Source organism: Anomalospiza imberbis, chromosome 10 (genome assembly GCF_031753505.1).
Source record: "Anomalospiza imberbis isolate Cuckoo-Finch-1a 21T00152 chromosome 10, ASM3175350v1, whole genome shotgun sequence".
NCBI classification, from domain to species: domain Eukaryota; kingdom Metazoa; phylum Chordata; class Aves; order Passeriformes; family Viduidae; genus Anomalospiza; species Anomalospiza imberbis.
In genome coordinates this window covers 24,638,234-24,654,484 of record NC_089690.1, presented here as the reverse complement: position 1 = coordinate 24,654,484, position 16,251 = coordinate 24,638,234, and the positions used below count along the sequence as shown (strand labels likewise).

At 44.0% G+C, this 16,251-nt stretch overlaps 2 protein-coding genes across 5 annotated transcripts in view; both read right to left on the bottom strand.

Moving 5' to 3' along the window:
- The window catches only part of LOC137480244 (vesicle-associated membrane protein 2-like), a 258,919-nt gene that overhangs the window by 53,722 nt on the left and 188,946 nt on the right, over positions 1–16,251 (bottom strand). The window lies entirely within an intron of this gene.
- PIK3CB (phosphatidylinositol-4,5-bisphosphate 3-kinase catalytic subunit beta) overlaps positions 6,322–16,251 on the bottom strand; it is a 90,340-nt gene continuing 80,410 nt past the window's right edge. For all 4 annotated transcript variants that reach the window (XM_068201301.1, XM_068201303.1, XM_068201302.1 and 1 more), the window contains 5 exons: positions 11,163–11,330; positions 10,613–10,736; positions 9,361–9,506; positions 8,418–8,550; positions 6,322–7,949 (listed from right to left, as the gene is read on the bottom strand). In XM_068201301.1, the coding sequence (XP_068057402.1) occupies positions 7,812–7,949; positions 8,418–8,550; positions 9,361–9,506; positions 10,613–10,736; positions 11,163–11,330 (709 nt within the window). In that variant the 3' untranslated portion in view covers positions 6,322–7,811. The remainder of the gene's footprint in view (positions 7,950–8,417; positions 8,551–9,360; positions 9,507–10,612; positions 10,737–11,162; positions 11,331–16,251) is intronic.

Below are 16,251 nucleotides of genomic sequence, written 5' to 3'. Positions count from 1 at the left end.
AGCAAGAGATTAACAGGGGCAGCATCTGTTTCTCCAGGTACACACCAGCACTGCCACTGGGACAACCCCACTTTGCTGCAGTTTTTGTTGCACCAGAGCAGTAGCTCCAGAGTGCAATGGAAAATGGCAATGCATGGGCAGCAGCAAAAATCACTGTTCAACAAAGTTAATGATACTTGAAATTTCTGAAAATTCATAATTAATGCTTGTGTTCCTGAAATAGTGCCTTTATACTTACTCTTTTCAGTTAGAAGGAGAAAGAGGGAAATAAAACAAAAAGACAAATAAGAACTACTTGGTTTTTTAACCTAAGTAAGCAGAGGCAAAAATTATTTTGAACTTACTTCCCTGTGAATGTATTAGTTTTGAGTTATCATAATCATTCTTATGGGATTTGAAATTCACTTCTTGGGTCTTTCTCCCTGGTATTATTCTTCCTTAGCATGAAGTAAACTGAGTATATGCTAAGATCAAGGAGGGGTTTCCAAAAAGTGTCTTTTCTCATCCAAGAGCTGTTTTCCCTACAGATCTCCTAAAAGGAGTCTGTCTTTGGTAATTATCATGAAATTACCGTCTTAGCAGGAAGTGAATGCAAGTCTCCACAATTACTCAGCTAACTGCATTAGGCCTGATAGCCACAGCAGCTGGTTGCAGGCTCCACAGAAGATTAAAATACACTACCAAGAAATGAACCTGAGAGCCAGATTTTTCCCTCAGACTGATCTAATTGCAGCACAATTAATACCAAGGGCTTGGTTTTGGGGATTTTCTTGCTGCACTGCTGAGGAACTGGACTAGAAACATAGTCAAACATCCAAGAAGTGAATTACTGCTGTGAAATGTTCTCTGTTGTTCCTAATTTAACTGAAGAGCACATTCAGGAGGCAGACAAATACAAGTGAAACAGTAAAATGTTTTCTGAACATTGATCCTTATTTGTAAGTGATAAATATGAATATTCCCCAGTTAGAGATAAAAGCAAAAAAAAAAAATTAAAATTGAACAGTGATCTAGTAACCTCCCATGGTACTCCCATTTTAATGGAGAGAGAGTCAACCTTCAGACTTTACTGGACCTACTCCTGCAGACACAGTGCATGGCAGTGGTTTTTAAATGCATTCGAGCCATCAGAGCTTACAGACCTTTCACAGTGGTGTAGCCAAACCAGATCATCCCTACAGTCAGCACCGATTCAAGAGCTCTGTAAGGGATTGTGTAGGTAGAACAGAAGGGTATATAATTTGATCAGGAGAAGCTTCCTTTCAGCTCTTCCACCTCTGGCCAAGGCCAGTGCAATCCTGGCCAGCGCTGGCTTTACTGGCCAGCACTGTTGTGCACTGCTGGTGCACACAAGTGGGACAAGAACCTTTGTGACGACGTAGGGGAGCATGGGTCAGACCCAGAGCTCTGTGGAGCTTGTCCTCATGCAAACACACAAGGCTCATGCCACAGTCATGCACAGAAGAGCTGCGCATCGAAGCTCCTACCCCGTTAGCTGATGCCACTTTTTAAAGGTTTTGTTTAAACGATGAAAATCCTTGAAGAATTCTGTGCTCTAAAACTAATGGCTTGTCACTGCCACCACAGCACCAGAGCCAGACTCTCCTTTTTGCTGTCCATCCGTTTTTCCAGGTGGCCCCACACCTGGAAAGGGTGTCACAGGTACAGCCTCTGGAAGGGTTCACACATCTAAAGATTCATGAACTCACTAATCCTTCTGCTGCCTGGATCCATGCAGGAGTGCACGGGCTGAGCTTGTCACCTGTGTCTGTGCCGGCTGCAGCGCCCAGGGAAGGAGCCCGCTGGCTGAGGACACGCGGAGGCGCTGGCGCGGCTCCCGGCGGCCGCAGGAGCAGCCGTGCTCCCTGGCGCAGCCCCGAGCGCCGCGCCGCTCCGGGACCATGTGTCCGAGCTGCGAGATCCTGCTCTGCCGGCCCTGCGGCACCCTGCACTCGCAGCGCGCCTTCATCGCCCACAGCCTGCTCGACCACTACGACACCGCAGCCCTGCCCTGCTGACCGCTCTGCCGGGGAATGGAAGCTCCGGAGGCCCTGAGCGCATGGCGATCCCAAAGCTGGATCCATCGGGATGACGGATCCCGGCCCGGCAGCGGCTCCCTGCAGCCGCAGCCGCCCCGCAGTTCAGTCTGTGCGCACCACCCATTTGAGCAGCACAACCCGGTAAACAGAGCTGTAACCTAAACATCTCCTTAACGGCTGTTAAGGACAGGGAATTGTTCCAGAAATATTCTCCGGAGCTTTCCTTTTCCTCTCAAGGAAACAAAGATTATCCCATTGAGCTGCAAACGCGAGCGTGACGAATTACACGCAGAGCCACTTGCAATGCCTTTGTTTGCTTCAGTGTTGTTCGTGGTCTAGAATATTAAACGCTTTATTTTTAAATTAACTACCTCTGAGATGCAACTTTGTGGGGGAAAGGGGCTTCTAAAAGTTGTCCTGGCCACAAGAATTGCAGCTCACATCCCAATTCCCTCCCAGAATTCCCAAACTTTCACAGGCTTTCAATATCTCACTTGTGATCCTGCACCTCGCCTTAAAAGGAGCAACGACAATCACAACTCACGAAGTATTGAAGTCTTCTTTGATCTCCTAAAGCCTGACCAGTATTTTTAAGTAGTTCTTCAAACGGTGTAGTACAACTGCAGACACCAGGCCAAGGCTCTGGGGCAGGGCGGGTGGCATTAAGGTCCAGGTGTACGAAAGACTTTACCACTGTGGAATTCCCAAGGAGAGGTGAAGGGTGGAAGCAGCCTCGGGAACAGATGGTCCCAAGTCTAGCAGCTTGCACCTTTTCCTCACGTGCCAAGGGGCACAAATCTATGTGCAGGATTAATTCCCTGCTCTTTGGTAGAGAACAGGCTAAGCAGACTTAGTTTCTCACAGCTATTAATATTTATTTTATAAATATTAATGGCTGTGGGTTCTTTTATTTAGCCAAAGAGAGGAACACAGGCTGGGATGTTTGGACCTTCGTTTCAAGTCCATAGGGAAAAGGACTCTGTCCTTCCCACTTCTCTTTTGGAGCTGTTCCATTTTTATTTGAATGAATGTCTGGTAAGGTGACTAGAATCCAGTTTTTCCTATCCCTAGGGAATACTTGGACTGAGCTACGACATCTATTCTCGTGTTTTGTTTCCAGCCCCCCAGGAAAAGAGTTTCAGCAGGAGGAGTTCAGAGCCACATATACAACATTCTGTGCTCCAGAGTACCTTGAACAACAGTGCCCAGCTCCCTTTGTGGAATGTCAGACACTCAATGCTCCTCATGCAGGAGGTACAGAGACCATTTCAGGATCCAGACGGAGCTGCTGGAAGCACACAGGGCAAAGCCCATTAGGAATTTCATGTAGGAGAAAGCCTTAGGCAGGATTCACAAACTGGAATGAACTGCTGCCAGGTTCCTCCCTTCTGCCCAGACTTCACTGGCTCTGCACATTGCCAGCAAGTGCCCAGACTTCCTGCCCAAATGTAGACTTCTAAAGCCAGAAATGAGATTTTATGAACACCCTTGTGCTACAAGGGCCTTAATCCCTCCAAAACCACGTTTCCATGGTGCTTGATGGTCACTTCAGTTCATTTTTAAAAGCCAACCAGGGTGAACCAATGCTCCTGGCAGGAGCACCTCCCCTCTCCTCCACTGGGCATGGAATCATGTTTGGGGAGAGTAACTACAACATTTTTGTTATGCACTGAGGCAGCACCAAGAGTTTTGTACTTGACTCCTCAGCAGCTGGTGAATTACTGCACCTTGCCTGCACTGGCTACCAAAATCTGCTGCAGAGATCTGCTTGGTGCTGTGTTTGCTCCTACCACACCCAGGTTAATGTGTGTCCATTGAGGTCAGGCAATAGAACCACACCTTGAGCTTAGCCTGGCTTTAATCTCCTCAGCCACACCACAGTGAGCCCCTTTTGTCTCCAAAATCCCCAAAGCCCCCCTGCAAACAGTGAGGCCCAACAGCAGCAGGACACTGGCAGCATCTACTGACACTTGTACACCAGAACAGCTCTGCTCCCTCAGATCTTGGAGTGTCATGCCAGACAAGTAGTTTTTAAAATTATTATATCTTAGCAGAGGATTTCAGGCTTAGATTTTAAAGCTGGCTCAGACACATAATTACACTAATACACTATATTGTGAAAGAGTAATAACAGAAACACTGATTACACATTTAAAAAATTTAGGCTTGAAACCATCCTACAGAATAAAGCTACAATATAGCCTGACATATCAATTATTAAGAGCCTCTACTATTTAATTATCTGATTTCAATAGCTCTGGGAGATTAAAAAGGAATACTGGACTCTTTTATATTAAATACAGGAATGGGCTCTGTCCAAGGCATTTGCTGGAATGTGAGTGACTTGACAACCACCAACACCCCACTGCCAAAACAACCAATACAAGCACGAGAGGGAAAGGAGGCAGCTCCACAGCTGAGGGGCAAATCCATGGGAGCTCCTTCCCTGGAAATCCAACACAGGACTAGCAGGAGTGTAAAAGCAGCAGCTGTCACCTTTGTTACAAAATAAACGATTCAAGGTAGAAAGTAATCCCATCAAGTAATCAAGCAATCAGTAATAAACGAGAACAAATAAAGATCATTTACACACTGCATTTCAATTTCACCTGTGGTTTTTAAAGCAGCCCAAGCAGCTTTCCCCTCTGCCAGATGCAATGAAGGCTTTGAGAAGGAAAAGTCATTTTACCAGTGGACATACACCAAGAAAGGCAATTAACATGAGACCATATGAACTGAAGGTCCAACATAAAATCTTCAGATTCTCTTACTATAATCTAACCATTTGATGACTTCCGAATTCAGAAACTGGTCTAAAATAGTATGTTCCAAATTAGCCCAAATTAACTTACCAATTTAGTATTAGAGCTGGATATTGTGAGGAAAGTAGAGAAATAATCAATGGACTGATGTGCCAAAATCCAGTTTTCTCTTGGATGACAAACAGTGTCAAAGCTAAAGTCTCCTTTGACTTTTCACAAAGCAGTTAATTTATTTGTTGGTTTTCTGAATGAAAGTCTGTATGCCACAGGCTGCAGAAAGTATGATGAAAACCAGGGAAAAGTGGTGATCTTTTTACTAATACAATTCAGCAAACCAGGACTCCAAACTCAACATGAAGGTATCACAGAATCAGCTTTGGTGACCTGGTAAATGCTGCTTCCTGCCAGGTTCAGCTCTGAGAGGTCAGCCTGGGAAGCACTGCTGTGAGCCGAGATCTCTTCTCAGCTGTTCGAAGATCAATTCACAGGAGGAAAACGCGTCATTGTCTTTGCTGCCAAACACAAAAATAGATCATTTAACTCGGCTCTATCTTTCTTTTCCCATTCTTGTTAATTAATTGCCAAGAGTAAACATAGAGAAGGTAAAGACAACCAAACACAACACAGCCACTGAAGGGCTATTAACCAACACACTGAGCAGAAACAGTATTTCCTAATCACCTCTAAATATTGCTCAAGGAACAGAGGCAATGGGATTTTCTCACCATCTCAATTACTTTTATAACCTGCATTAAACTCACATCCAAATTCCCCTCCACCACCACAAAACTCTTTACTCAGTGCAGTACCCCGGTGGTGCTGGAGGCAGGGAAGGTGTTCCTGCACCTGCAGGTCACGGCTCTCACCTGCAGTGCTGCAGAGGGGAGCCTGAGGCACAGCCTTGAGCCACCTGCCCGAGTCCCACGGGATGCTTGGGATGGGACAGGGAACCCAGCTGTCCTCGGAGCCACGGAAATAAAGGAAATGGAGATGCCACTGTGCTCCCTCCTGCCAGAGCCCATGCTCACCAGCCCCAGGCAGCCAAGGGGCACTCGCCAACTTCATCTCAAAGTCCTGGAAAAGCTCCCTCAGCAAGACCAGAGATGTCCAAGTGCTCTGTCTCACAGAAAAACAGAATGTGTCCAGGAAGGGTTCCTTATGCAAATTCACATGCTGTGAATTACCTGAGGATGTCATTACTTTTTTCAGAGCTGTCACCTGCAATGTAGTTTCTTTTTAACTTTCCTGCATTCTGCTATAGAAATAATAATAATAATTTAAAAAAGGACATGGCACACTTTAAATACTACTATATTGTATATTAAAAAACAGCCCTAAACCCAACAAAACCAACCCACATACCACTTGTTACTTTTAGAATATTCTAGAAGTCTTTTCAGACAGATAAGCCCAGAGGGTAAGGGGAAGAGAATCAATGCCCTACACAGAACAGACTCCAGGTAAGTTCTTAACCTCTAAAATAAACACAGAAACCCCAAAACAACAAAAACAAAACACTCTCAACAAAGTAAAACCTACTTTAATTAAATTCATACATCATCCAACATCTCTATGCAGAACAACTGTTTAGTCAAAAAGTAAATATATATGTTTAATTCTCTTTCAAAAGTCCACAAGAATCAAGAGCTACCAGTGTTCCTTGGAGAACAGGCAGTAGTTAAACCTCTCTTGCTGATGTTCAGGAACAATTTGTTACATCTTTTAACCAGCAGTTCCCTATTGCACATAACAAATTCGCTCTCCATTTAAGCACCTAAAAGCCTGGTACCTCACTAAATAAATTAAAACAAATCCAGTTTCTTCAGCAACCATCTTCAACATATATATCTCAGTAAAGCAACAATCCTGCAAGCTTTTAATAAATAGAGTCAGAAAATCAGTGACTGCATTGGTGTTCTGTGGAACGATCTTTCCCCATAAACTCTTGCTTCTCCAACCGGTTTTTGGTATGTATGCTTTAAAAATCACTTTGTGTGGTATATTTAATGAAAACATCCCTTACATAGGTCAGTATATTTCACAGGGAAGGACTGATCTGAGACAGGAATTTCAGTGTAAGGCTGGAAGGAGCTTCTTGCTGGAGCCAAGGCAAATTGTGCCCCTCTGGGAGCTGAAGGCAAAGCTCCAGAGGCTGAGTGAGAGACTGTAACCAACAAGGGATTCTCAGGCACATCTGGAATTGGCCTAACCTTCCTCATTCTGAAGGGTTTCTTTTGTGCCTCAAGGCAGAGGAAGAAAGCTGTGCAGCCCTGAACATCTGGATGCTGCATCACATCTGTCAGGTGTCCCCCACCCTCCACACACCCACCCTTCCTTCAGCAGCAGCACAGACATGAAGCAGCTCCCTGCAGTACAGTGATACCATTGCTATTTACAGTAGAATTAATGCATCTGTGCAGTAGGGCAGAGGTCATATGAAAAATATACACAATACGCTCATTTTTAGCCAGATTAGGATATTAAAAAAAATGTACTCTTCAAGTCCTAACTTTAAACGAAGAACAGTTCTGTCAGAGGTCTTCAAACCTCCTGAGGATATGTTAGAGCACATTGCTCTAACGAATAAAAACAAATATTTACACCTCCATAAAGTACCAAAGAATTTTTAAAAATGCCTAGTAGCTCTCAGCGTGCAAAGTCAGCAGGAACTGATTATCCAGGATGTTCACTAACTGTAGAGACAGTCTTGGAATCAAGCATTCAGAAGCAGAGTGCAAAAGACTCAGGAATTATTTCAGTCCATTTGTTTTCACTGTCATTTCCTTTCTTGTTTTGGATCAGATCATAGAATCACAGAATGTGCTGAGCTGGAAGGGTCCCCTCAGGATCAGAGTCCAACTGCTGGCCCTGTGTGGGGCTCCCCAAGAAACACCCTGTGCCTGAGAGCGTTGTCCCAGTGCTTCCTGAAGTTTTGCTGGTCCATACCACAGAAACCCTTTACAAACACTTATCAAGGTAACCTTCAACTTAGTGCAAATGCCAGAATCTCCTAGGACCTGTAATCTTTTCTGACAGTGTGAGCCATCCAGTTCACTTTAGTAGTCCAACTTTCCCGCAGAGCTTCATCAAATTTTTGCTTGAACTGTTTTAGTGCTTCTTCCTCACTCTTCCCTAAGGCCAGGGAGTCCTAAGGCAACAGGGAAACAAGGACAGTTAGGAATTTTAAGAAGCATAGTTAAAGCCTCCTTCAGCTTCAACACAAGCCACAGTACCTTTTGTTCTCCTCTGACACTTTTTTGCTTACTACTCATTGAGCAATATATCAGTTGGTTTAAACAATGTATCTTCCTGGGTTTAAAGATAAAACTGAAAGAGAATGAAGCAAATAATTTTCACCTTTCCAGGTCTATGCATGTGCATGAGCCAAGATGTAAAATATCCCTGAGATGACTCCATTTAAGATGCACAGATCCTCATCCTCTGAGCACTAGGCCTGACTACAGACCTTGTTCTATAGAGCTGAAAAAGAAAATTCCGAGGACTGTGTGGAAATCTTCCCAGAAATGGAAAACAATTAAAATGTATTAATCTTGGAATCAAAAAATCACATCCTAGAAAAATGCTGAGTCCTGCTGAGCTGTAGCTCTTACTTTACCTTGAGATACTGGATGTCCTTGACAGAGGTGAGCTCTGGCAGCCCTGCAGTCAGCATCAGTGCAAAGAGGGTAATAAATAGGTTGCCGTGCTTGCGCAGGATCAGGTAGGCTTCCTCACAGTACTGCCGGAACCTGTGCGAGCGGGCAGGGAGCACACCGGGGACAGTTACACACTGGAAATGTCTGCAACTGTTACCTGGTTATCTGCTTAACTGTTATCTGCAATCTGTGATCTGTCTGACACACACGGACTGTGGAACACAGCACAGAGAGGACAGAGATGCCTGCAGAACCTGTGTTTGTGCATTCCCACAGACACATCCCACGTCTCCCCCGCGAGCCCTCAGTACGAATCACCACCAGCTGCTCTTCAGAAATAACAAAAGTGCCAGGGGTCATGGTCCCACCTCCCGGAGAATCTGTTAGGTGAAATGCCCTGATGATCCTGTGGGCGAGGCTACAGTGGAAAAGCCAAAGCTCTAACACAGTCCCTCTAATCTCTGTCATTTCTAATTCCTTCCATGGTCAAAATTGAGCCAGTTTCCAGGGCTGGTGGATCACGAGCACGTGGCTCCTCGTGGCCAAGCATCCAAGCAAGGGACAGTACAGTGAACATGCCCTGATGGACAGGAAGGGCAGGAGGGAGCCTCTTCCTAAGAGGCTTGAACAACAGTCTGGCAGCCCTGCCTGGAGCCCAGAGCTGCTGCAGGCAGAGCTGAGCCCAGCAGAGCCTGCCACCTCCTGCTGTGGGAGATCCACTGCAGAGCTGCAGCTTCTGGTTCTGAAGTCATCTGTGGACATTCCAGCTCAGGGAGAGAAGTACACAGGCCTGTAAATGTGTGTTGGCACTCTTCCACACAAGTGCAAATGAGCAAACTAACAAAGGTTCTGGTATGCTGGAAATTATCATCTCAATTACAAATAGATAAAAGTAACACTCACCGACCAAATTTTTCAGTGTTCCCTGTTTTTCCTTGTTGAATAACATGAATGAAATCATAGGTGAGTATGAAAGGTACCCGTTCCCTTTTAATTCCAAATTTGGACTTAAAGTTTCCAAGAATATGCCCAAAATCTATGTGAAAGAGCTAAAAAAACCAAAAACAAACAAACAAACAAACAAACAAAGTGAAAAATAATCTCTCCATTGAAATGCACCACTTTTTAAATATCTCTACAGGATGCAGGTATCAAAAACAGCTAACTCCTAATGTGACTCTCCAAAACCTGTGGTTTCAACCCTTTGGGAATATTTGGTTCTAAACCACTTCAAGATTTAAAGTCAGTAATAACATCCACACACTTCTAAGTGACCACAGCAGCAGAAGATTCTCTCAGGTTTAAGCTGCTGTTGCCACAGAGAGACATCTTGGTGGCAGTATCAGACAAAAATGAGCCCAAGGATGAGCCCACAAGGCTCAACATCATCACATCCAAGGCCTTCCCACACAAGGACAGAGACAAAGGTAGCAGAGCTGAGTTAATCTGAAGGACCCTGTGGCAGCTCACCATGTTAGAACTGAGGTTAAGGGCATTCCAGCTTTCTTCAAGGAAGTACAAACTTAAAAAGAATAATGGAAATGTCTATGAAACTCTCAATGTTATAGCCCTTGCTGATTTTCTAGGAAGAATAATTTCAATTAAATCAGACATGTTACATTACAGGGTAGCAATTAAGAAAGCACATGTCTAGGAGCTCCCCCAGGCTCTGAGTGCACAGCATTGTGCTGGTGCTGGGTTCCACACTGAGCATTTCTGCAGGGCTGAGCTGCACAGACTCACTTCAGGGAAACCACACTGCTCCAAAATGCAGTTCATGGATTTTTAAGGGCAGTCCTTTGCAAGATACCCTAAGACCACTTTTATTCAATGAATCTGAACCATTATAAGGTCCCTTGGATGTTCTGTAAAAGCTCTGCAGAACAGCCTCTCTCCACACAGAATTGCTGATGAACCAGGCTGTTCCTGTTCATCAGGACCATTCTGCTGATGGCAGAGAACAGCCTGGTCCATCAGCAATTCCAGCATTACATTTCCTTTCCTTGAAGCTCTCTCCAGCCCTCTGTGAACCACAGACAGTTCTAACCCTGTGTGCCTTTCCTTTCACCAAGGCACCAAAGAAATTACAAGTTCTCAAGAGAACTCTTGCACACCAAGGACACCAAAGGCATTCTGTCTGCAGAAGGGATTTTACCTGCCCATTTTTCCTGACCATGATATTGTCACTGTGTCTGTCACCAATTCCCAGCACATATGTAGCTACACAGTAGCCAGCACAAGACAGGGTAAATTCTTCAATGGCTCGATCCAAGTCCTCTCTGTAACCACACAGAAAATTGTATTAGTGCACACTGTTGCAATTCATCTTATGCCTTGTCTCAAAAAGGATTTTTGCTTGTTTAAACAAGAAGTCCATTAGGATGCTGTAAAACCAGAATTACTTGAGAAAAAAATACTGTAAAGGTAGCTATGGGGAACAAGCAGTATGGAAGGCAACACCAAGGCTTGAGACCCATGTAGTTTTCTTAGTTTGCTTGTGCTGCCAAATTTAATGTAACTTACTCAACAGCACACAGCCAAAATGCTGCAAATGCCAGGCCCAAGGGTACCATGAATCTCAGGCAGAATTTGATATGCTAGAAAATCAATTAGCAAGAAATCACACCTTCCTCCAGACCAAAAGAGAAACTTCAGAGGAATTTTGTAGCTTATACTACAGCTGAGAGAATAAGTGTAGAAATTACCCTAAATTGTATTCCTTCAGCCAGTTCAAGAGTGCGTCCTTGTTGAAGGCAGCAGCTGCAGCAACGTTGCTGCTGTTTAACTGAATGTCAGCAATGGTTTCTGAGCTAGAAACAGCCTCAATGAGGCCAGAGTGATCTCCAGTTGCTAAACAGCCATAGGGCAATATCCTGCAAGGAAACAGAGAATCACATCAGAACCTAAAACTGCAAAATGCTTCTTTAGTGTATTCCATGTTTGGAGATGAATACTCAGGATTTTTGGCTGAATACTCATGTGGACTGTAAACTCTCAAGGGGTAATACACAGGAATTGCTTGTAAAGGTTAAAGACCAGCAATACGTTTAAAACGTTCATTTTCCTATTATGTATATAGATGCAAAGAAGAGAGACATTTTAAAAAGCCTAATTGTTCCTTTTTACTGGAACCCAGTTTCTTGTAACTTCCCAGGACAAGCCACAGAGGGAGCCCTGTGCCTGCATTTGTGAATTCCTGCCCAGACAGACCCTGACCTGCTCCAGTTCAATCTCCATAAATTATTGCTGGAAATGCAAAAGAGGATCTTATCCTTTTCCACCGTCTTCCTAGTTCAAGGGAAAATGCTAGAAATCCTTCTAAATATTAACATAAAGAATGTTTTCCAGCTCTTACTAAACTGAAGCATAGAAACCCAATGGAAAACAGGAATGCATCTCTTAACTGGCTTGGTATCTCAGAACACACCTGTGCATTCACACACTAACCAGTGAAAATACCTCTTTACCATGTCACTGCATTTCAGTGAGACACAGTTAAAGATGAAAATCAAGGAGAGATGTGCATAAATAGGTAAGTGTATCTCTTTCCAATACATTTCCTCCCTCCAGATGCTTAAAAAGCTAAACAGAATGGCAACACCCCCTGAGATGGGAGCTCAGCATTTGCAAGGGAAACTTACAGCAAACTTATCAAAGGCAATGCATCACAAATTGAGGTGTCTGCTCTTGTGCCAGGCAGCTCAGGCCAAGAATATGATCTCAATTATGGTCATGGTCCATGGGTAAGAGAATGAAGACCAACAAAAATCTACACTGCAGCACATGAGGTATAGACTGGCACTCACTGACTTACAGAGCTGTATAAAACAATTGCAGGACATTAAAACTGATGTGTGTACTACCTTCAGACATACATACATATTTATATAAAGCTTCACTGCTGGTGAAGCTGTCATTAGTATTTATAAAGTTTAATATAAGATATTAAGTTTAATAGCTACAAAGCATAACCACATCTCTAAACTGACACAGGCTATTATCCCAAGCCATGGAAGAAAAATAAATAAAATTCCCTACAAAATTAAACACAATTTTTTTGCCTTGTAACTATCAGGGAACTGAGGAGTTTCTCCACCAAGGGGATAACGCAACTGAAGTGGTGCGAGTAGTGGTGCCTTGGAGGGGCTGCCTAGAGCAGAGGCTGGACAAGATTCAGAGAATAAAGTGGGTATTTATTGAAGGCCTTCAATAGCTACACCCTGGACAGTCAGAAGCCTCCCAGAGGCTGCACCCAAGCTGGACAATGGGCACCAGTTTTTCAGACAATTGTGAGTTTGGTCCATTCACATGTCAGGGGTTAATGCTCCAATTACAGCTTCAGCTAATGAAGTCATTTACCCCCAGTTTGCTCCCCCCAACTCACTTTTGTTTGTACTTTTGGGCCTGAGACAGTAAAGTGTCCTTGAGCTCCAGGCCCAGAGGGATTGTTTTGTCTGACCACAATGTGAAGACAGTTAACTAACACTCTATATGGAGTTTGCAGTTATACACTAATGCAGCACAGGATCTGAACAATATGAAAGCTAAAACCCTAAGGCATCAGAAGCAGTAACAATATGGACTGGGATTCTTCCCTACTGGCAGCAAAGTGCACTGAAAACCAGATTCAACAGGCTATTTCAAGAGTACTCAACTTCAAAACAACAGCAGAACTGCAGGCCTGGATCATTCTTCCCGTTTCTGTTCTGAGCCCTGCCCAGTGCCAGCCCTGTCCCCAGAGCAGTGGAGCAGGAGGGTGGCTGGGATTGCCCCTGGGCATGGGGAAGCTCTGCCCATCCTTATCACCACACCACAAATGGGAGCCAAAGCTGGCCAGGTTAAAGTGCACACTGGCCTCCTTCCACGGCACCGCAACCCACCCCGCTCGCGGCTGAGCCGGGCACACGGCCAACAACTTCCCCTTCAAAAGCAGGCAATGATGAAAGCCTCCAGCCCCTGGAGAGCTGTGTGCTTACAACTGCAGGAAAAAACATCCTTGTCAGAGAGACAGTTTGACAGGAGTCAAGTTAGGGACAAATCCTCTGGGCCCTTTCCATCTTATCCTGGTCTTTCTGACTTCAGCATCTGTCAGCAGGATATGCTCCCTGCTTTTTAAAGCCAGCAAAAGCCATGGACACATCAATACTGAAATCCTGGGTAGGACAGAAAATTCTCTTCACTCATTTCAAACTGTTCTTTATTTCAAGTGTTTAATTCACCAAACCAGAGCCCTTCCAAACACATAAGAAATACTGGTAATTTATCAACACGTTCTCTGTAACTTCAGGTCCAACAGTTTAAAAATGATGACATGTTGAAGAGTTGTAACAAATACATTTTTCAGTATGTGTGTGAACTCTGATTTCACTCATACAAAGCCATGTAACCTCAGATCTTACACACGTAAAGGAGACAAAAATTAAAGCCTACTATAGACAGGCACTGAAATAAAAAAGTGTTTTGGAGAATGTCCTGTGTCTGGTCAAAAAGTAACCAAGTATCAAATACTTTTATGACAATTTACCACAGCAAAGGTGACTTGGCATAGATCAAACTCCTCAAATTCATCATTTTCTGTTGCTGTTACTTTACTCATTTCTCCACTAACACAACTTTGATGCTGTAACAGAGCTAAAGCAGCCTAAACACTTTCTGATACAAGGATTCTCCTGAGAGGTGCAGCACCACAGATGCCACAGCATCCTTGGGAAGACAGATGTTGTGCTCCTCTGCTGTGACATGCATTTTTAATAGGCCATCTACTTCCTGCTCAGTGTTCAAGTACAAGTTTGTCTTAGAAATTCAGGTGTGGAGATTAGCTAAAAAATACACTTTTTTTTGCTTTGTTCATTTCTCTCTGCTACTTAAGATGATGTTTGAGGTAGACTGACCAAAGGCAGAGTCCTCCAAGAGTCAGTGCTTGTCTCGGTGCTGGTCCTGTTCTGGGAAGCAGATCCACCCTATGGCCCAGGCTCTCCTCAGCTGTGCCCACGCAGGGAGCCCAGGACGAAGGACTTACAGGAGCACATGGTGCCATCCTCCTGCACACAAGTGTCCCCTCTGATACACCCCCTGCCCTGTTTGTCACCCATAAGACAAATCAGTTGGCAGTTAAACAAACAAGCAAACATTTCTCCTCCTTCAGCTCTCAAAAATCAATATATACTTGGCGTTCCTCTCTAGAGCTGAGAAATCCCACCGGGAATATCGTGCTTGCTTTAGACACAGACTGAGCTTAGGTTTCCTTTTCAATCACTGCTAGAGAACTGTGTCTGGACTGCAGTGCAATTAGAAGGGAACTGATCCTGTGCCCAGCTCAGTGGTGCCCTGGCTGCCATTTGATCCATGCCTCATGGAAGCTGGACAATCTGCTTGTGGCAAAACACAGCTGATGGGGAGCAGCAGCAGCCAGAGCTGCTCTGACACTGCTGGCACGAGTGAGAAGCCCTGCTTTTACCTGGATGGAGTAACCAGACTCTCCGCAGTGGAAAAAAGTTGAAAAGTGCAAAATCCATTGTGCATCCACAAATGGAAATAACTTCAGGGAAACTAAGGATGATACAGAGCAACAAGGAAGGACTGCACTCTTTGCTATGGGCATGTGGCACTGCATTTTTCAGGAAAGCAGCTCTGATACTACTTTTTCAGCTGAGACCATGCTTCTCATCCAAGCAAAAAGTAACCACTGAGTCCTGACTCATGAACATGGCAAAGAACTCACTCCACCACTGCTGGCTCACAGATTCTGGAGCTGTCTCTTCTTGAGAGAGACGTAGGCTATAAACACAGAGATGCAAAGCCTCACCCTGCTGGCTGTGCCCTCATGCTCTGAGTGCTGTTTTGGCCAATTCTGTTCTCAAGAAAGGTCATTTCAGAGCTTTCTCTTGGCAAATGCCCGATTAATCTCTTTGACAGACACTGAACTGTAACCCTGCCTCAATCCCAGGATTTTATTTCATAATGGTAACTATGACAGGATGAATGGAAGGAAGATGCTCCCAGTTAAGCAAACAAATTGAAGAGGCCAAATATAGAACTTCAATTCTCACTAGGAACTTCCCCTTTCTACTTTTTTTTCTTTGCAGAGTTTTAAGAAAAATCTTGGATATCTGAGCTTCTTTTTGGTTTTCCTTTGTTGCATCAAAAAAAAAAAAAAAAAAAAAGCCTTAGTCAGGAAAAGCATATTTGATGACTCTAATCACTATTCCTGTTTGCTAGGCATGGTGTGTGGCCCAGACCACAAACAGCTTCTGGGAAGGCAGCTACTGAGGAATGCCTCATCTGGGATTCCACAGCTGCCAGAGGCTGTCCTTGCCCCCAAATGTTGGATCAGCCTTCTCACAGTCAATTTATAATGACATAAATGACCTAAGGTTTCCTCAAGTCAGTGCTCAACTTCACACACACTCAACCACCTCATCACAACTGTACCTTTCCAGAAACAATTTGTAATTCACATTCTCACCTTTCCTTAAGCATCCACAGTAACAAATTGATAATTTTATTAACCTGTGCTGATGTTACGTGCCTTATGTAGTTCCCCCTACTATACTTGAACCATAAAAAATTTGAAAAGACCTCCAAGAACCTATATGAAGTATTTCAGGCAATATTTAAACATAAGAACTTCTAGACTTGTATACAAAACTTACACACAGAGGATTACAGCTCTTGAATAGGCATACAAAATTTAATTTATGGCTAAGAATGGTTTCTAATAATGTGACACCCAGTACCTTCTTTAGGACTATTTTCCTAAAGTCCAATTAGAATTTGTGAATTATACTACCTAAA